The sequence below is a fragment of the Salarias fasciatus genome, chromosome 3 (assembly GCF_902148845.1).
Source record: "Salarias fasciatus chromosome 3, fSalaFa1.1, whole genome shotgun sequence".
Classification (NCBI taxonomy): domain Eukaryota; kingdom Metazoa; phylum Chordata; class Actinopteri; order Blenniiformes; family Blenniidae; genus Salarias; species Salarias fasciatus.
The window spans coordinates 25,938,013-25,959,225 of record NC_043747.1 but is presented as its reverse complement, the minus strand read 5'-3'; the positions used below and the strand labels follow the sequence as shown (position 1 = coordinate 25,959,225).

General features: G+C 43.1%; 1 protein-coding gene across 4 annotated transcripts; it reads right to left on the bottom strand.

Annotated features, from left to right (window-relative positions):
• Positions 1-4,305: 4,305 nt before the first annotated feature.
• LOC115380951 (NLR family CARD domain-containing protein 3-like) lies at positions 4,306-20,795 on the bottom strand. Of its 4 annotated transcripts, XM_030082274.1 has the most exons (12): positions 20,718-20,795; positions 19,199-19,271; positions 17,785-17,868; positions 17,398-17,481; positions 16,895-16,978; positions 16,536-16,625; positions 16,068-16,144; positions 12,012-13,800; positions 10,520-10,693; positions 10,251-10,415; positions 10,102-10,148; positions 4,306-9,852 (listed from the first exon to the last, which is right to left on the bottom strand). In XM_030082274.1, the coding sequence occupies exons 2-12, from the start codon at positions 19,258-19,260 to the stop codon at positions 9,338-9,340; spliced, it is 3,171 nt and encodes a 1,056-aa protein (XP_029938134.1). In that variant the 5' UTR covers positions 19,261-19,271; positions 20,718-20,795; the 3' UTR covers positions 4,306-9,337. The 4 variants fall into 4 exon arrangements, with proteins under 4 accessions (XP_029938134.1, XP_029938142.1, XP_029938152.1 ...); XM_030082301.1 differs by lacking the exon at positions 10,102-10,148 and having other exon boundaries at positions 9,713-9,852; XM_030082282.1 differs by lacking the exons at positions 17,398-17,481; positions 17,785-17,868; positions 19,199-19,271; positions 20,718-20,795 and having other exon boundaries at positions 16,375-16,625; positions 16,895-16,923.
• Between the last annotated feature and the right edge of the window lie 418 nt (positions 20,796-21,213).

Sequence of the window (21,213 nt, the reverse complement as noted above, 5' to 3'; positions counted from 1 at the left end):
TGAAAGGGTTTTGTTATCCCCTCGGAAACCTGCATTGATTACCAGTCAAAGACAGCCGCAGATGAATGGGTTACGAATGAGAGCGGCGCGAGGGAGGCTCCGACCGGTAATGCCGTCAAACTGGTTCGTGTTGCTATGGGAGACTTCCACTGCTTTATCCCTCCAGACACACGCATACATACGCACACATGCGCGCGCGCACACACACACACACACACACAAAGACACTTACCGGCGTGCTGCAGGATCCCAGGGTTTTAATAACACGCACGAGGCGAGCCGGTGTGGGCCGGTCGGCGGGCCCGGGATGCAGGGATGCCGGAGGAGGAGGAGGAGCGGAGAGAGGCGGCAGACGGCAGCATGGCCGCTGCAGCAGAGAGAGAGAGAGGGAGAGAGAGAGAGAGAGAGGAGACACCGGCTGGATGGCTGCCTCCACCCCGCCCTCCGCCTGAGCTGCGCGACTGCGCGTCATGACAACGTCCCCCTCCCCCTCCTCCTCCTCTTCCCCCTCCTCCTCCTCCTCCTCATCCTGTTCCCCTCCTCTGTCTTCATCCCCTGCCTCCTCCTCCTCCACCTCTCCTCTCCCTTTTGTCTCCCTATAACTCATTGTAGTCAAGCCCCATTTACACCATCACCTTTCAATGAAAACGCATCGTTTTTACATTTACATGGTGACGTTCTGAGAACGACGTCGGTTTCCATGGAAACAGCAGAAACACTGACAGTGGTGTAGTTTTCATGTAGGTCCACTAGCTGGTGCTGTCGTTTGTTTTTGTAATGAACTCACACCTGCTGCAGAGAACGATACACTCCCAACATTAACAATGGGAGGACAGGGACAAAGCAGGAGCAGAACCTGGAGCAGGATCAGGATCCGGATCCGGATCCGGATCCGGATCAGGAGCAGAACCAGGAGCAGAAGCAGATTTTCAAAAAAAAATGTACATTCTCCAATTTCCATGCAGGTTGGAACCTTTAACCTCATTTGGAAAATTGCAAAAACATCAGAACAGTATAAAGTTGTACAGAGGACAATTACTGAATATGTACAGAGTACAGAGAGTAATCAGATTACTCTATATAAGTACCATTTTTTGCATACATGGGCATTCATGCATATTTTCTTCCAAGCCTGTAATTCCTTCCATGTTTAAAGTATTTCATGTCCTGTGTAAAATCTCGGCGGGCAGAGGCGATGGCTTCCAGGTAGTACTCAGATTACTCAGGAGTAATCTGTACTTCAGAGAGTCATTTTCACACATAGTTTTCCATTTTCTGTTTGTGGTATAGTATGTGAAGTGCGCCCATGACAGGGGGGCCACGCCTTTCCTTCTCTGGGGGAGTCTGCGAGGTGACAGCTGGGGTTCGGACAGCCTCGCCCACCCCGTCGCCCCTCCCCCTCCCATCCCCTGACCAGTGATGCGCTCATGCATGTGACACACAGCGACGTCGTCCTCTAGTTCCAGAGGCCAAGCCGCTTTACTAACATCTAACACAGGATTTCCTGGTTCCTGAAAATGAACTTAAAGAACATGTTTAAGGACACATTCAGATGAAAATGTTCTCAATTTAGAAGGCAAAAACTTTCCTTGTGTTTTGGGTCCTCAGAGAAACTGAATACTCAACTTTTTCCTTGAAAGATCCTCTGTTTAACATTAACGTGACAATAGGACGACAAATATGAAACCAAATCATTTGACACCACGGGAGAACCAAAAGCAGACCGGGCCGATTCAGATGCAGAAACAGGTTTATTGATGCGACAAATCCTAAAGGGTGAACCAAGACAGAGTCCAAGTCCGAGGCAGAGTCCAAAAAACAGACAAGCAGGCATGAACCAGAATCCTCAAAGGTCACCTGTTTGTAATTAAATAAAAGAGTAAAAATTCTGCTGCTGTACGAAGATATTCATCGTTTTAAAAATTCGTACATTTGGCCTCATGTTCTAACATTGCATAGCAGATGGGCCTGCCTGATTCAGTTCCTGAAATCCTGACTTGTGAAATATTTCCGTGGTGGACATATGAAACTGTTCATCTGGCGTGTCAGGTTACTCATGTTCTGAAAATACAGAAAACCCACGAGTCCAGCAGTTTCACTGATTGTACTGACACCTGACTGTTGCAGCACTCCCGCCATGAGAAGTTTGGATCGGTGAACTCGGGTATCGGTGCCCTGAATTCAGACTCACAGGCTCATTCAGGCTGATGCTGACCGCCCTCCTGCCCTGTTCCTCAGTAGTGATGCCCTCTGTGGCCATCAGGAGGCGCTAAGCTCCAGAGTCTTGGAACATATATATTTCTATTATTCATCCCCGATATCGGTCCATGAAGGTCATGGGTCCAACGACCCTGAAACGCAGCAAATTGTTCCCAGTCCCTGTGATATTTTTAGAAGGCTCAGCAATCAGCTCAGTGATCATGCAATACTGCAAGAACTTTAGTGTGTGTGCGTGTGCATGTGCGTGCGTGTGTGTGTGTGTGTGTGGGGGGGGGACTATTCTGAAACACTGATTAAAATTTAATTTGGTTTATGTGTTCGTTTTAAACTTCCCATAAGGAGGCGCCAAATCCTCAGGATAGATCATGAGTGTTAATTTTCCGTTTTAGAAAAACTGGCTTTACAATCTACACAGGCGACAGATGGCATCCATGCAAAACAACTTTATTTTCCAGACAAGAACACTAAATCCTGACTCTTCATTTTTAGGAGGAAGGTGCTCCTCTGGATAACCCTTCACCTCCATGACGACATCCGGGGTTCTGGCTGTCACCGCTTCAGCTCCCGACTCACAGGTAAAATAACTCCACAATAAAATGTTGATATTGGAGAACCTCCTGAAGCAGGGGTCTGGAATGTACGGCTCCGGAGCCACATGCGGCTCTTCAGCATCGCTCCAGTGGCTCCATGAAGCTTTTCACAAGATTAGATGTCAAAAAACATCTTTACTTTGAAGTAAGGGTGCAAGTAAAATTTGGGGGAAAATAGTTACAACTACAATAAAAAGAGGAAAAAAAGGTAAACTGGACAAAAAATTGAGTACAATTTCTGTAATGGAAAAAATATTGAGGGGAGGAGTCAAAAACATAGTAGGACAGTTAAAAATTAACGGGAAATAACGGGAAAAAAAAAGATAATATGCCTTTAAAAAAAACCTTGACATGACAACAATTTCGATTTGAAAAACAAAATGAGGTGGAGGAGGGGGGGTGAAATGGCCTTAAACAAATTACAATTTCTACAAGAAAATAAAGGATGGCAGGTGAAGCCAGCCAAAATGTTTAAACCACCTAAGATGTCTAAACTGTCTCCAAAACGATGAAAAATTGGAGTGAAACTGGTGAATTGGGTACAAAAAACAGGCTAAATGTAATTCCTGTCACCTTCCTGAACTGTAATTAAATCTTCATTAATCCAACATGACAACCAGTTTTTGTGCTCAGTGTTTGAAATCAGACAGCCGGCCACAGTTACTTATACTAACAGCGATATCTTGTACTTTTTTTAAACAAGATCTCTAATTCATTAGTTATCAGGGAATTTCTTGCCTGGTTATCTGCGTTAAATTCAAGCGGTGACCTCGGCAGGAGCACATTTGAAGCTCTTCAGTGAAGTGGCACGTTGCAGACGAGTCGCTCTTGAAGTCCTGTGCGAGGGCTCGAGAGCATCGCAGAACCTTTGAACTCCTCCATTTTCCACAGTGGCCAAAGGCTGGAATTCAGTAGTCAGTTTATCGAGGTCTTCATCTAGTTCTGCCTGTTTCGATGGGGTTAGCACCGGTTTGGCTGAACTGTACTTAGAGGGACACGTTCGTTTTGTTGTTGTGGCAGGAATGTCTTTTCTTGGCCGGATGGTGATGTTGGTCCAGAGCCGTCCCAGGGAGTGTCGGGTGATGCTGGTGCTGAGGGGAGGCTGGCCGGGCGCCATGAGCTGCCCGATGTGGAGGCGGGAGTAGAGTAATGATGAGTGGAAAAGGGACTGACGGAGACGTCGCTGTGGTGCTGGGTTTTCAAAATGGCCATGAAACGTATTCGTTTACAGGATGTCCCGGCTAATGGGAGACAAGTTGCAAGTCTACGTCCCTGTGACCTGAAAGGAAAGGCATTGAATGAATGATTCAATCCCTTTCATGTCGGTTGGTCTCTCAACTGTGTGTGTGTGTGTGTGTAGTTTTTTATCTTCCTTTCTCTTTGTGGCGCTTTTTCCTCTGTGTGCATCTCTCCATCTCGCTCAGTATTTTTCAGCAACTCTCTCTGTTTCTTGGAAAACATAACAGATGTCAGAACAAGACAGTTCATGATCATGCAGGTTATATGATTCCTTTATTGATCCAATACTACAGAAACGTGTGCGTACATACATACGTACATACAGTATATCTGTATGTGTGTCTGAAAGTATAATAACTGATTTCATATCATATGCAAGGATAGATCAAAAACAACGTAACCAACCTCAGGAGCATTCTGCTAGTGAGTCTGACACAGTGATGGAGTGAACAAGTCTGAAGGACGATCACATCATATTCCTGTTTTCCTCCATTGGTTCGGCTCATTTCTCAAAACAGACATTCCATTCTCAACACGGACAAACCTCCAAAATACTCTGTAACTGCTCACAACCGAAATGTCTTAGTCCATGTCTCAGTGTCTCAGAACGTCTTTGCTAGTGATTCAGCACAGTCAGGCTAGATTCAGCTCAATTTCCAAGTTAATATATCATGTTGATCTAAAGTAATTGATTCTCAGTCGAAGAGTTGTTTTTCTCTAAAACATGTTAGCATTGTTTCAGTCACCACCTGCTAAATCATCTGTTCAACTGTCAAAATTAGCCGAGAACAAAATGCAATACCATGAATACCAGACATGCATCTGTTAGTGTGAGGGTGAGGAGGGTGAGGAGGGAGACCAGTGAAGAAGTGAGCTGTGTAACTCTAGCTTCATTTACGGCACTGTGGGCTTCATAAAATTTTCCTTTTTTTTGTTTCTTTGTGTTTATTTTACAGTATATTGAGCTCTGATGGATGGAAGTTACTTTGTGTGTGAATAAAAATTGTAACAGTTTCCTTGGAAGTATGGGAGCAATGTTTGAATGTGTGAAAATGCTTTTTTTCTTCATTTTCTCATACAGTATGTATTGTGATAGCTAAACAACCCAAAAAAAAAACCATCACAGGAACCATTGTGAATGAAAGACTGGGCTCAGACAGAAAGACAGAGGAGGGATATTTCAGTGTTCCTCTGCTTTAAAGACCAAACATCTAAACATTCTGCCAGAGCCACACAATGCCTAAAGGGACGAAGCATTTTGAGGGCACTGGCCATTTGTTTGAAAGAGAAGAGTAGTTGTGACACCTGAGTGAACAGTTTTAAAGAGATGTGATCTCTGAAGGTGAACCATGTGGTTCTGCTCAACCGTCCAGGCTGTTTTTGACAAGAGACCAAGAGAACTGAGAACATCCGGTCTGTCAGAGCTGTTCAGAAGGATCTTTACATTTTGGTGAAACTGACTGTTTATATGGAAAAGAAATGCCACTTTGAAACATGAGAGAACAGTTTTGGGAGAGAGATGAGCTTTAGCAGGTGAACTGTGCTGTTGAGCTGAACTGTAAGACTGTTTTGCCAAAAGATCTTGGAGTTTTGAAAATGTATTTCAGTTTCAAGAAATGAGCCAAACCAATGCAGGAAAAACCAACACACACAGCAGTCAGCACAACACTGTATCATGAGTTAAACACACAAAAAAAAAATCTTCAATGATCAAATTCACACACAAAAATCAATTTCAGAATTCCATAATAGTGAATGTACATTTCTTTCAAACTTGTCATATACTATAATGTCTACAGTCTTTAATGCTCTGATGAAGCCACAAAAACCTCATGACCTTTAATAAAGAAAGTGATGAGCGTCCCGCTTCTGAATTCATATTTTCAGTAATCATGAACAAAACCTAACGAAACAGATTCACAGTATGATTGAATGTAACTGTTCTAGATTAGATCGAGGTGACATCTATCATGGCATATAAGCATGTTCTTTTTTTGGGGGAGAGTTCAATTTATAGGAAATTGCTTGAAATAATACTTGAAAAAGGTGCTTCATTTTACAACATAAAAAAAATTGTAAATTTGAAAACTTAATTTGAAAATTGGGTTTTCAGTCAAAAACAAAAGGGTCTTTGTTTTGCCTTTATATTTCAAATTAAAAAAATCATAAACGTTAGCTTTTTGGGATGGTTTTCTTTAGGACAACCTAACAAATATGACTGAAATATTTCCGATTTAACCTACTGTCTTAACATGGTGGATCTAAAACCACTAAAAACTTCAAGTTTGGATGGAAAAAAGTACCGTTTTTTTTTTTCAATATGAAAATCACGAACATGTTTATTTAATCATTGTTATCACCTGTATAGCAAATCCAAACTATTTCAAAAACGTGTGTACAGATAGATCACACAAAACAGTTATATAAAGATATTTACAGTGAAATGGAAGCTGGGCCGCAGGTGATTTGGTGCAACTATCTAAAAAGTGTGAGTCACAAATACAGTGTCAGGACAAGACACTGCCCTCTAATCTCAGTCCCTACACATTAACTACAGAGTCACATCACGGTAACAACAGTGATCCTCTCAGATCTCGAAACCTACTTTCACTTTCTGACTCTCTTTTGCATTGATTGAGTCCAGGCTCAGTTTCTCTTCTGCCTGGAAGCTGTTTTGTAAAAGTTTGACTGGAGGATGGGCAGTTTCTTCTCAACCAATAGGAAAAATACACTGTCGGGTTTAGATTTTTCTTCACAACAGTTTTACCTCTTTCAAGAAGCACTCCTCACTGGGCTTCATGCACGGACCATGCATTGAACGCATGAGAACTTGTCGCAGAAAAATGCGCACGCATTTTTCCTCATATCTCCACATTTCTTTGGCCAACAAACATCGTTTGACAAATGGTTTGTAGTTTGAAGTCCGCATTTTCGGCATGATTAGAACGGCAAATCTGATGGCACTGTGCATTGTGCTACTTCCTGTTTAAGCGGTCATGCGACAAGGACACACCGGTGCATCTGTCAGCGCCACAGGATGAAGTCAAAATCGTCCGACCTACATTGTGATATTTTAACTTTTAATTTCATATTGACATGACTGGATTGAATGCTGACTCATTTAAATTTGAGATACACACAAAGACTCCCCTCAAAATCAAGAGGGTGTTGTATTATAATTGCAAAGTATGACCATGTGGCCCTCATCACTCACCGTAGTCACCCTTCGGTCCGCGAGGCACGGGACAATACGCCCAAATGGACTGTGGTTTTTCGGTTTTGTGATTCATTTTACACAGCTGCTTTAAAGCCCGTCATTTGTGTATGTGCCTGTCCGGACGGATAAAAAAACACACTAATGTCCAACCGCTGCTGTGCTGCTGCTAACTGTAGCCGGGTCAAAGTGCAGCAATAGTTGCCAGGTCCGCTAAATATCAGCTTCTTATTTTGAAAAGTCACTTGTCAATGTTGGCAGTCAAAAGTTGTGAGATCTTTTTTTTTTTTTTTGCTTGTTACAAAAGATCTGTTTTGGGCTTTTCTGCTCCCAAACCCAGCTGAGACTTGAAGCATGCCCCTATCATCTCAGCGGCTCCAAACACATCGACTTTATTGCGTATTTTACTGAACAAATCTGGCAACACTGAGTGTGCCTAAGAGTCGAGAGACATAACTGAGGAGGCACCAGCTTAATTTAAATCTCCGGTGTGGGTCAACTTCGGGTCATACTGCTGTGTAATGTATACAAGCAGTCAGGCAATAAGAGGATATTTATTATTTGAAAATGCTCTGTTCAGAATATGTTATCATGAGAGAAGCATGCATGATATTATAAAGTACAACAGTGATAATGTTGTTTGTTAATGTTTACTGTGAAATAAAGTTTCTGCTGACAAGCAAAATAAAGGGATATTTTAGGGAGAAAAAGTTGTTCTCTTTATGTACAAAATGTGTACCGTACCGAACCGAAACCGTGGCGGAAAAACCGAGGCACGGACCGTACCGTGGGTTATCTGTACCGTTGCACCCCTAGTGGCAATGCATGCTGGGATATATTGTTCAAGACGGTCTAGTCCAGGGGTCGGCAACCTTTTTGTCATGGAGTGCCAGTTTAAAATTTTCTCATCAATGTGTGTGCATTATCAACTAAAACGCAAGTTAACACAAAATACAAAAATATTTCCAACATACCTGGAAATGTATTCCATTCAGATAAAGCACATACAATCATATCTTCAAAGATTTTTTTCTGTTATTAACTCCAAAAAGTGCTTTCATAAACTTTGTGCTTTGTGCTCCGCCTGCTGCTTCGATGTTTCGAATTGACTGGTGCCCGTGTTAGCTTGTGACCCATAGATGGCTGAGCCTTGTAGTCGTTCTGGCGAGCGTCGGTTATTGACAGTTACAGTGAATTTATAAGTTTAAACTCTTTTGTGAGTCTCACTTTAACAACTGCTGTTGTTAACATGCATTTACACAGAATTCTGCCGTCACTCGTTAACACGGGAACCAGTTAATCCATAACACCAGTCGGGCGATGCTCGTATTCTGCTACGGAGCTCTTTGAACAACTCGCTTTTGCGCGATATGCTTCCATCTCGCCTCGCCGGTGTTTTTTCTCTCTGGGTTTTTATTAAAAAAAGTGTTTTTCAACTCACCATCGTGTTCTTCTGCTTGACTGTCCTGCTTTCTGTTTACTGCATACTTCATCACGTCACTACGTACGAGGGAACGCATGCGGAACATATAATCCTCCGTCTTTTTCCGCTCTGCTGTCAGGCGGCGTTTATGTGAGACACGGAGCGGATTATCGATCGGTGTACACCACTTCGTACAATCGGCTCCGAAATACAGTTCGCTCCGAGTGAAACAGATCCATTCGGGCGTTTATGACACATCCGTTCCCCCTATCAGCCATTATATATGGGGCGCATGTACACGTGCCTAGTGTCAATGCCAGGCGTGCCACGGGTTGCCGACCCCTGGTCTAGTCAGTGCGAACAGGTGAATGTCCATAAACGGCAACCGTAAGCTTCATAAATGCGTCTTAATTAACACAACAAAGGACATTACAGAGGGTGTGTCAACTCTCTCTGTCGGTAACATCTGACTGACCAGAATCACTCAGCTGTTGCTGACCAGGACTGGGAAATGCTGGCCCAGCCTTAGGTAAAGTTGTGAGCTGGGTTTTTAATGATTCTTTCAAAGAGTAACATCACAAGGTGGAACATGATCTCCACTTTGGGGAAAAATGAAATAGAGATGAAAACACTGTTCTGGACAGAACATGCTCACACTGGTGAAATGAAGGTGATGGAGGAGTGCGGGTGAAGTTGGACGGCAGGTTGGAGGGCGTCCCTGAACGTCTCTGTGAAGGTGCGGAGGCAGGTGAGACTGTCAGAGGAAACTCTGTAGAAGGACAGAACACCAGCTTCCCGGTCCAGATACACTCCGAGGCGTCTGGAGCGCCAGTTGTGGGATTCTACTTCGACCTTGTTTTTCCCATGCTGAACATAACCACGTCCATCATCGACGGTGAACCACCACGATTCGTCATCAATAACCAGCTCACGTTCACCTCTTTTCTCCATGACGCTCCTGTATGCCAAAATCACACTGCAGGACTCCAGTAAGTCCACCTCCAGGTAGCAGCGCTCCTTCAGGCTCTGCTGGCTCAGGCAGACTTCAGGCCTCTGACGTTCTGCTTTCGTCTGCTGCTCGACCGCCCAGCTCACTCTTCTGTTCCCCTCAGACAGCAGCAGGTTCTTGCTCACCGTGTTGGGATCCAGAGTCACGTCACAGGCGTCTGCAGGTCAGAAAACATCGTCCAGTCAATGACCGACGGAAAACTACCGCAGTGTTTCTAGATCTAACAACACAAAGGCAAACACCGATGCAGATGACACTCAGATTTACTTCACGTGTTTAAGGAGTTAAGGATGAAAGATGGACAGTTCGTGGTCTCCTTCAGACTGAAATCTGAAACAACCTGGTGATGATCACGTATCAACATCTCTTGCAAGAGAGGACAAAATCCCTTAATCACACTACCCACATTTTTTGAACCCTGGCTTGATCCATTCAATCGATCCGTGGTCATACCTGTAGATAGAAAATAGTTTGATGTAACGTTTGGCAGATATGACCAGAGTGTATTTTCCTCAAGGTTTTCAGTGTGATGGTAGCTCGGTTTTATGAGCTCACCTCAGCTTTAACTCTGGATCATTCTTGATTTCTTGAAGCTGATTTATTCCTGACTCTTCTGGATTGTTGTAGCTCAGGTCCAGAACTTTCAGATGGGTCGGGTTGGAGCGCAGAGCCGACACCAGGTGACCACAGCCTTCTTTAGTCACCATGCAGCCCGACAAGCTGAGGAAAGACAGCAAAGTTTAATTTGTTATGGATCTGTCCAAAAGGCTAGCTGTGTCAAAATGTTGGGTTGGTTTGCTGTTGTTGCATTAACAGATGTTTACCTGAGCCTTTCCAGTCTGCAGTATTGACTCTCCAGGCCTTTACACAACTCCTGCACTCCTGAGTCTCTCAGGTCGTTGTTGCTCAGGTCCAGATCTCGCAGAGGAGAGTGGGGAAACCTGAGTCCAAAGGCCAGATGTTCCACCCACTGAGCGGTCACTCCACAGCTTGCTAGTCTACAGACGGATGGCAGATGTTATGGGTTATAACAAGAAATAAAAAAAAAAACATTCCAAGGATATTATTGAAACCTGTTCCCCTGATGGTCACTTTATAGATCTCCTTATTTAAAATGTTTTTATTTCTGCTACAGCTGTTTTCTTGCGAAAATACAACAGAAGTTCTTCTGATAAATATACTTGAGATTAATGTGGTGACAATAGGATGACTTCATGAAAACACTATGTTGCAGATTCTTCCAGTATTGAAAGAATATTGCCAAGAAAAAAATATTACCAAGCTTCCTAAAAGAATACCCCGAAGATTTTGGACCCACGCCCTATCCCTATCATTTACAAAGTGAGATAAGCTCATAAATACCTTTTTTGTGTCCGTTCGTCCAGCCGCTGGCTCTCAGCTGTTAGCATCGTAGTTAGCTTAGCTTAACTGCGGGAGATGAAGAGGAGACAGAGCCAGACTGACGAAAGTGGACAAAATACTCCTTCCAGTGGTCCAGGAGATGGCGTATTAGCACGTGAAGTAAATCCGAATGGTTATAAAACATTTTAAAAGACGTGTTTTCTTTTTAATCCATTAAAATAATGTTTTGATCCACACAGACCTGCGCATGCACAGTGCTCCGTGGAAGGATATACCGGAGCACAGCAGTAGAAGCATAGACTCAGCCGCTGTGCGCCGGTATATCCTTCCGCAGCGCTCTATGCTTGTGCACATCTGTGTGTATCTAAACGTTATTTTAACGGATTGAAAAGAAAACACGTCTTTTAAAATGTTTTATAACCATTCGGATTTACTTCACGTGCTAATACGCCATCATCTGGACCACTGGAAGGAGTATTTTGTCCACTTTTGTCAGTCCAGCTATGTCTCCTCTTCACCTACCGCAGTTGAGCTAAGCTAACTATGATGCTAACAGCTGGGAGCCAGCGGCTGGATGAACGACACAAAAAAGGTATTTATGAGCTTATCTCACTGTGTAAATGATCGGTATAGGGTTTGGGTCCAAAATCTTCGGAGTATTCCTTTAAAAGCAGTCGTCAAATTGAAACAAGATTCCTCAGCAAATGTGACAACGCCAGTCGTTGCCATTGAAAACAACCGCCAAGGTGGAACTTTTTTAAAACACTTTCACAAGAGAGACGACTGGAGTGATGATACAACACATGCCTACCACCAACATGGACAATAGTTCTGAGGATCCAAACCCCACTCTGGGAAGAACTGAAGTTTGGATCTGATTGATCTTAACTTTCTGAAGATCAAAGATAAAGGAAAGAGCTGAAAAGTGTCATGTGGCAGGAAGAGGAAACTCACAAGGCCTTTCGGCTCCTCCTCACTGCAGGGATCAGCCTCCTCCGGCCCTCCTCGGACGTCCTGTAACTCTTCAGGTCCAACACTTCCAGATCGTTCTTTGACACCTGCAGCATGTAGGCCAGTGCAGAGCAGTGCAGCGGAGTCAGCTCCTTCCCTGAACGATCCGGCACTTTCAGGTATTCCTCAATCTCATCTTTGACTTTGTGGTCTCTCATCTCCACCATGGTCTGGAAAAGGTTTATGCAGCCATCTGGAGAGATTTTCTTTCTTCGGATGGATTTCAGGTGAGTCAGGATTTTCTTCTCGGTGTCTTGACTCAGACCTGATGTCTTCAGAAAACCTCGAAGGACTCTTCGATTGGCCTCTACTAGGAGGCCAAGCAGGAAGCGCATGAAGAAGTCCATGTGGCCGTACGCCTTTCCCAACACTCTGTCAACAATCGTCTTCAGAAGATCCAGTAAAGTGTGTTCTTTGTCTTTCATTTGAAGGAAGTCTTCCAACTCTGTGATATTGTTGTTTAAGAAAGAGTCGAAGACGTAGAGAGCTGCGAAGAACTCTTGTACGGTCAGATGAACGAAGAAGAAGACTTTCTTCTGGTAGATAATTTTTTCTTCCACAAGAACTGTGCTGAAAAATTCAGAGCAGACGGATGCTGCTTTCATGTCGATGCCACAGTCTTCAAGGTCTTTTTCGTAGAAGATCAGGCTGTTCTTCAGCAGCTGCTGGAAAGCAACTTTGCCAAGCTTTAGAAGAAATTCTCTGTGCAGGGTCAGAAAGTTTTCTTCAGTCTTCACAGGCATCCCACCAGATTTTTTCATTTTACGTCTTGTTTGGGTAGACAGAAAATGTGCCATCGTCTCTGTCAGAGTTTGGGGAATTTCTGGTTCTTCATCTCCGAAAACCTCCTGAAAAAGCAGGGCGGAAATCCAGCAGAAGATGGGGATTTGACACATGAAGTGGAGACTTTCTGAAGACTGAATATGCGACGTGATTCTTGTTGCCAGATCAAGATCTTGAGCAAACTGCCTCTGAAAGTACTCTTTGATTTGACTGTCATTGAATCCTCTGATCTCTGTCATCAGTCCAACATGCTCCACAGGGATCATATCAGCTGCTGTTGGACGGGATGTTATCCAGAGGTTTGCATCAGGAAGAAGGTGACCCTTGATGAGATTCACCACCAGATTTCCCACAGACGTCTTTTGATGGACAGATGTGACCACCTGATTGTCCTTGAAGACCAGGGGGAGTCTGCTCTCGTCCAGGCCGTCCAGGATCACTATCGTCTTGGTGTTGAGATAATCAGCAGGTGCAGTCAGACCGAGAAGATCGAGGTGGAACTCGGTGAGGAGCTCAAGGAGGCTTTTCTCACCGGAACATAAATTCAGCTCTCGGAAAGCAAAACTGAACACGAAGTCAACGTCCTGGTTGGCCTCCTCTGTGGCCCAGTCCAGAGTGAACTTCTTCACACTGAAGGATTTCCCAATGCCGGCGACACCCTTCGTCAGAACGGTTCTGTATTTTTCTTGACCAGGGGAACATTTGAAGATGTCACTGAGGTTGACTGAAAACTCATCGTTGACGAGTTTAGTTTTATTTAGCTGAGCTCGAAGCTGTTTGGACTCGTGTTCTGCACGTGGTGCTTCACTCCCTCCAGCGGTGATGTGGAGTTGTGTGTAAATACTATTCAGGGGACTCTTTTGGTCTTCATCACCTTCAAAGACCATCATGCTGTTCTTTTGCATGGTTCTTTTAAAACGTTGTTTTACTTTTGACAGGTTGCTGTCACCTGAAATAGTTGAACACAAGATCAGAAAATGATAGAACTGAATTATTGCTGATGTGCCCATCATGGGAGTGACGCTAGTGACACTACTATATTTCCCGCACTATAAGGCTCACTGTATTATTAGGCGTACCGTCAATGAATGGCTTTTTTCAAAACTTTTTTCATATGTACGTCGCATCACATTATAAGGCGCATAGAATAGACAACCCAGTCTCACGGCAGTTCGTGCTGTGAGTCACGTAAAATAATCTATTGAATCGTGTCCAAGAGCAGCGTTTTACAGTTTTTTCGTGTCCCACGCCCCTCTTTTTAAACTAATACATTTCAATGAAAGTCACCTGGCCATGCCCCCCTCACATTAAACAATGTATATACTATTGTTTCTTTTATTTAGACGCTCAGATAATAGCCAGTTTTACTATTATTGCCCTGTCCACACTAAAGGTAACTTTAAAGATGTGTGCAGCCACACAGCTGAACAGGAACATTCTGCTAACATTGCTATTGTATCCATTGAAATATAAAAGGGAAGAAAAAAAATTAATCCACTTTCTGTATGAGCGAAATACACATCAGCGATCTAGGTGGTTACATTCTCGGTTGAAATATGTTCAATAGTTAGTAAAGCGACATATCAAAGTGAGTTTGACTGACAACGCTCCTCTTCATGGACATGCAGCGCAGTGGGCGGCCACGACTGGTCTAACCCACTTAATCACCGGGTCCAGCCAGCTGCTGAACCCGGCTAGACTCCTGAGTGAAGTCCCCCACTGACAGCTCAGCCGCAGCCGGCCGGCTCCCCGCTTTGCAGCAGGCGGACTGACGGGCTGCCGGCCGACCGGCAGCTCCCCACGTCGCGACGGGCGGGCTGCCGAGCTGCCGGGCGGCCGCTCTCGACGTCGGGTGGCTGCTCGTGAAGGAGTTTCTGCTGGCTGGGCTGTGCAGCCGCGCACCGTACTCCCCGGCTGGGAGACTGGAGGACAAATTGTGTGATTGTGGTGACTGACAGGCTAGAGTTGGATAATGTGCCTGAAGCTTCATGTTTGCTGTTTTGTTTGAGTCGACTAGCTTAGCTACAAGCCAACAGAGCTTGTTTGCTCATGTGGTCAGGCCACAAAGAATTATGGGAACTGTAGTCAAACAACACGAACTGACAACCGTGTGGTCTTTATTACCGTATTTCCCGCAAAAAAGGCGCACCAGATTATAAGACGCACTGTTGGTTTTGGAGAAAATTAGAGGCTTTTAGGTGGGCCTTATAGTGCGGAAAATACGGTAATGTTGTCACTCTCCATCCCAGCATCAAAGCTACCAAAGGTACCAGCACACTACCCTATCTTCAGAGTTTATTAGTGCCAAATCATAGACAGCATAAAGAAAGATGGTTGTAACGACCTGCCTCCAAAACTGAAGCCAACCCTAAAGTATCAGACACTGTCAATATCAAAGCATCCACCAGGGAATGGCTCCAAAAACTTTAATCAAGGGGCAACATCCTGTTCAATCTGATCTGAACTTGGTGTAAAGTTATTAAAAACCTCTTAATACCAACAATTTCAAAGTTTTCGGAGTGCGTCCTGAAAGTGGTTTAAAACCGCTGCTGCTGCATTCTGTTCAGTTGCAGAGCTCAATATTACATTATGACTGTTCTTACAGAAACAGTCAAATCCCTATTGGACAGATTGTAAACAACAGTTCTCTTGTTGGAAATCTGCAACTCAGGTCAAATGTCTAATGTTGTCCAATAGTAATATTGAACCCTCTTGCAACCACAGGTCATGTGACTGACACCATGACCAAAACAAAATTAAAAACATTAACTTCAACTGCCGTCTTGTGACTGGTTTGCAGTGAGTCCATTTGAACACAGCACTTGCTTTCTTAATATTTGGTCCAATCTTCACTAGTATGTGGAATATTTACATTCTTTGTTTTGTCTGTTTTATCTGATGTAACGGTGCCAACCTGTGGGCAACAGTGAAAAATGTCAAAATACCCATTTCTTATGAGATGAGAACTGTTGTTCGCAACTTGTCCAGTGTGCATCCCAACTGAATAACAGATGGTTGCTACACTCATACCCAAAAGATCAGTGATGTATGCTAGCTGCTGTACTACTAATGAAGTTAGCATTAGCATTTAAGTCACACCATGAGGGTAAATTTGTGAAACATGTTTAACTGCTGCTGGTAGCTCCAATGAGATACACAACACTCGTGGAACAAGGAACAATTCTCTTTTAGTTGGAATTAAGCTTTTTATCTTACCTTCAACTTTTTCTGCATGTTTCTCTTTTTCCATTGTTGTTCTGAATTTCTTTCTACGAGGCTCATCATTCAAAGGTCTGTCAGGACACAAAGAATAACAGTACTACATGAGAAGAACTTCAGTGTTCAATTACTTTAAACAGAATAAACATGAATAAACATGGTTCACATGTCTTCTTTGTTCTGGTCATTTTCAAAGAGAACAATTTAGACAGGTGGAAAGAGGTTATTTTTTTTGGTATGGGATCTTTTAGCATTAGCATTTAAAAGAAGTTTGTTTGCACTCATGGAAAAAAAAAACACTTACGTATGATGAAGATAATTCAACACCCTCATGTCACTTAAATGTCAATTCAGTTATAATAAGTAATGCTCAAAACTGTAAAGTAGGACCAAGAAAACCAGAAGTTGGAAAAGGAACAAATGAAAAACATCAGTGATTGTACAGTTAAAATTGTAAAGTTTTACAGTTCCCCAACGATGCCAAACGTGGGCGGATCCATCTTTGACCAGTTGCTCCTCGTTGACATCCGCTTGGGGCCTGAAGTACTCTGTGAACTAAGAACAAGAGACACGTGTTTAAGTTTTGTTGTTTGTGCTTATTTGTTGAGGTGATCTTTTAGCATTTAAAAGAAGTTTGCTTGCACACATTGGAAAAAAAAAACAACTTTTAAGAATGGCGAAGACAATTCAGTAACTTCATGTCAGTTAAATGTGAATTCAGTTAAAATAAGTAATGCTTAAAATTGTAAAGTAGGATCAAGGAACAAATGAAAAACATCAGAGATCTAACAGTTAAAAAAAAAATGAAAAAGCTTTGCAGTTACCCATCGATGCCAAACGTGGGCGGATCCATCTTAGACCAGTCGCTCCTCAGCGACATGTGCTCGGGACCTGAACTGGTCTGTGAACTAAGAACAAGAAACACATGTTTAAAAGGTTTTCCTGGATCAAAGCCATTTTGTCACCTCAGATTTGTATTGACAAAACTAAATGTCCAAAGCTTCTTTTTTTTTTTTTTCTTGTTTTTTGTTTTTTTTTCAAAGTATTGTGAATGAAAACTGTTCAATCACAGAGCAGGAGAACACCAAGGAGAGGCTAACTTCAGAACACACACACATCACATACACACACACACACACACACACACACACACACACACACACACACACACACACACACACACACACACACACACACACACAAACAAACAAACAAAAACACACACACACCAGTCGTGCCCCCCAACCTCTCCTCGTCTGCTCCAAATGAAAAAAAAAAAAAAGAGTGATCATACAGTTAAATTAAATGTGAAAAGTTTCACAGTTACCCATCGATACTGAACGTGGGCGGATCCATCTTAGACCAGTCGCTCTTCACTGACATGTGGTCGGGACCTGAGCTGGTCTGTGAGCTAAGAACAAGAGACACGTGTTTAAAAAGACGTTGTTTTTTTTTCTTGGATTAAGCCATTTTGTTGTTTGTGCTTATTTGTTGAGGTGATCTTTTAACATTTAAAAGAAGTTTGTTTGCACACATTGGAAAAAAAAACAACTTTTAAGAATGGTGAAGACAATTCAGTAACTTCATGTCAGTTAAATGTGAATTCAGTTAAAATAAGTAATGCTTAAAATTGTAAAAGTAGGACCAAGGAACAAATGAAAAACATCAGTGATCTGGCAGTTAAAAAAAAAAAGTTGAAAAGCTTTGCAGTTACCCATCGATGCTAAACGTGGGCGGATCCATCTTAGACCAGTCGCTCTTCACTGACATCCGGTCGGGATCTGAACTGGTCTGTGAACTAAGAACATGAGACACATGTTTAAAAAAAAAACGCTTCTGCAGTGCTGTGAATGAAAACTTGTGCTGCGTTCACACCGGACGCCTCGAAGCTGACGCTTGTGACGCTTCAAGCAGGACGCTTGACACCAGGTGGCCACAAAGCTCACGACGCGTGTCAGTTTATTGGCGCGCGGGAGGCTGATTTCTGTTTCCAGCTATGGCGGATCGCATTGACAGAGTGGCTTGGCTTTATTTGTTAAATAAAGCCAGACAGCGTCGTCGTCGGGCACATGGGCGTTGTCTCTGGGTTCATCCCATTATTCAGAGGCGTTCTGAACTTGGGGAGTTTCACCATTTGCTCCAGGAGCTGCGTGAGGATGTGGGTCGCTCCCAGGGCTACTTTCGTCTCTCTCGGGCCCAGTTTGACGACCTGCTGGCCCGCATTGGTGCTCGTGAAACGTAGTGACGTAGCACCGGGGGGATCGTCTCTGATTGGTTGACGCCCAGCAGCAGCGTGTCGAAAGTTCAGTTTTCCGAACTCTCACACCTCTCAAGCGACGCTCACGAAGCCCCTGACACCGGGGACGTGCGTTGTGGGCGTCAGAAGCTTGAAAAGCTCGAAAAGCTTGAAAAGTCGACACTCCTGACGCTCCTGAAGCCCCCCCCCCCGCCGCTCCATGACGCTCGTCCACCATAGACTTTAGGCCCACGAAGCTTGCGACGCGTCCGGTGTGAACGCAGCACTAAAGTTAGAACACAGAGCACCAGAACACCAAGGAGAGGCTAACTTCAGAACACACAGACCAATTCCACAAACCAACAGAGACCACCTCAGCCCACTTCAGACCAACTTCAGTCCTTTCAGACCACCCGAGTCCTCAGTTCACTTCAGATCACCTCAGACTGCTTCAGCCAACCTCAGCTACACATGGATCACCTAAAACTACTGCAAACCAATACAGACCAATTTAGACCATCACAGACCAGCTTCACCCACCTCAGACCACCAGACTTCCTCAGACCCCCTCAGACTTCTTCAGATCCCCTCAGACTTCCTCAGAACTCGCCAGACACCCTCAAACCTCCTCAGACCCCCTCAGACTTCCTCAGACCCCCTCAGACCCCCTCAGACTTCCTCGGACCCCCTCAGACCCCCTCAGACCCCCTCAGATTTCCTCAGACCCCCTCAGACCCCCTCAGACTTCCTCGGACCCCCTCAGACCCCCTCAGACTTCCTCAGACCCCCTCAGACCCCCTCAGACTTCCTCAGACCCCCTCAGACCCCCTCAGACCCCCTCAGACCCCCTCAGACCTTTTCCCGGTCCCTGTAGGTTTTGTCAGCTGCTCACCTGGTTGAAGGATCACTGGAGTCCTCTGAAGACTCGGACCTGGGTCGTTTCCTGGAGGCCATATTTGCTTCTGCTGCTCATAACAAAGAACAAACTCTAAGTAAATTCATCTTATTATAACAATCCACAAAGAAATATCCATAAATAGAACATAAATAATCCCTCAAGTCTGGTCTGTTTAATCCAGAGAAAACCTGAGGTTTCCTCCTGAAAAAGACTGATTTTAATCATTCCTTCTTTTCCACTGATTAAATATTTGCTTAGTTTGTTCTTTATTTAAACATTTACATTATTTTAAGTTATGGATGATTTATATTCTTTCATTTATCCAATTATTTTGTGGTGGACTATCTTCTAAATTGTGCTAATCCATGACGAAAATAAAAAAAAAAAAAAAGGTTTTTAATAATTTTTTTCAAAAAGTTTATTATTTTTATTATTTATATAATAATAATTTGAATAATGATACGTTTATTTATATTACATTTTTCAAAATTATTTCTATTATATAATTTATTTTATTATTAATCACTAATATTGCAAAAAGACACTGACATGACTATGTAAACATATAAATGCTTTTTTCCTCATTTATTAATATATACTAAATATTAATATTTCTTAACTTTCAGTGACATGAACAAACGAGATTCCAAACAATAATCTATTATCAGAGAATTTAAACTAAATTTTCCTGTAAATTGCCTTGTAAACATCAGAACGTTTTCTTATTTCCTAAATGTTTTAAATTGCTTTGATGTTGATTACTGTGAAACAGGCGGCGGGGCTTGAGCTCTGACTCTGATTGGCTCAGAGGTTTGATTGACAGGGGCGGCAGCGAATCAGCGCTCGAGTAGCTGCTGGGTTCACATATAAAGGTTTCTACGTTTTTAATGTGCAGCAATACCCTTATTTTACACTGCTTTAGTACCGGAGCCACTTTTATTTATACATTCTGAGAGTATCTACCTTTTTTTCTCGTTTCCCGTTTTCTATCATTTTATTCTCTGTACTTATGTGTTTTTTGCCCTTAAGCTGGCCACCAACGCATTTATATCATAAACACGGAAATGAGGCTTGCAATAATGTAAACATTCGGTAAAACTGATTCCATAGTTCACACACAACGTTCTGGACTAATAAGAATGACCTCACTTATATTTTATGTGTGTTTTATCACAGTTATGCCAACAACTATTCATATATTAAAACAACAACACAAATAATAATAAATTTAAAAAAACAAACTGCGTGAAAGCTGATTTAATTATTTATCTCCATAATCAATGAACAGATAACTCAAAATTACGTTTTACGCTGTCGTTGAAGTGTCCAAACGTTAAATAATGGTTTGTTTTGAATATAAGAGGAAGAACTGCGCCATTCCGGCCTATATGGCGCACTGTAGAAAGACGCGCAAACCAAACGATCTTGTGCGTAAATATCCTGTGCGTAAAAGCCTGCAGATACCTCGGATGAAGTGTTCAGAACAATAATAAGCATTTTGTTCGAGTTTTACCTGAAAACGCTGCAGAGCACCGAGCTGTCGACTCAGAAGGAACGGCAGTTTTTACTTTCGGTTTCGCTGAGTTGTTTACAACTGGTATTCTTTCCCCCCCCCCCCCCCCGTCCCCCACGCCCCCAGTTCCTCTTCTAATTTTTCACCGTGACTTCCTCTTCTCTGAGGAGGGATGAACTCTTTGTGTTTTCACTTCGTCTGTTTTTTTCTGGAGCTGCTTCAGCTTCATGTTTCAAACTTTATTTAAGGTTTTTCACTATTTTCACATCCAGCTCTAATCCTGTCCACCAGTGAAGCCCTTCTGTAAATCTCTCTAAAACCTAAATGAGTGACACACTTTGAATGCAAATATTTTGTAACATGACAGAATTAAATGTTGACTGATTTTTAAACATAAAAATTGTTTTAGCCTTTTAAATTAGTTTTTCTTTATTGTGTCTCAAACAATACTGCAGAGAATGACTCCAGTCTCAACAGGAAGACACTTTAACTGATG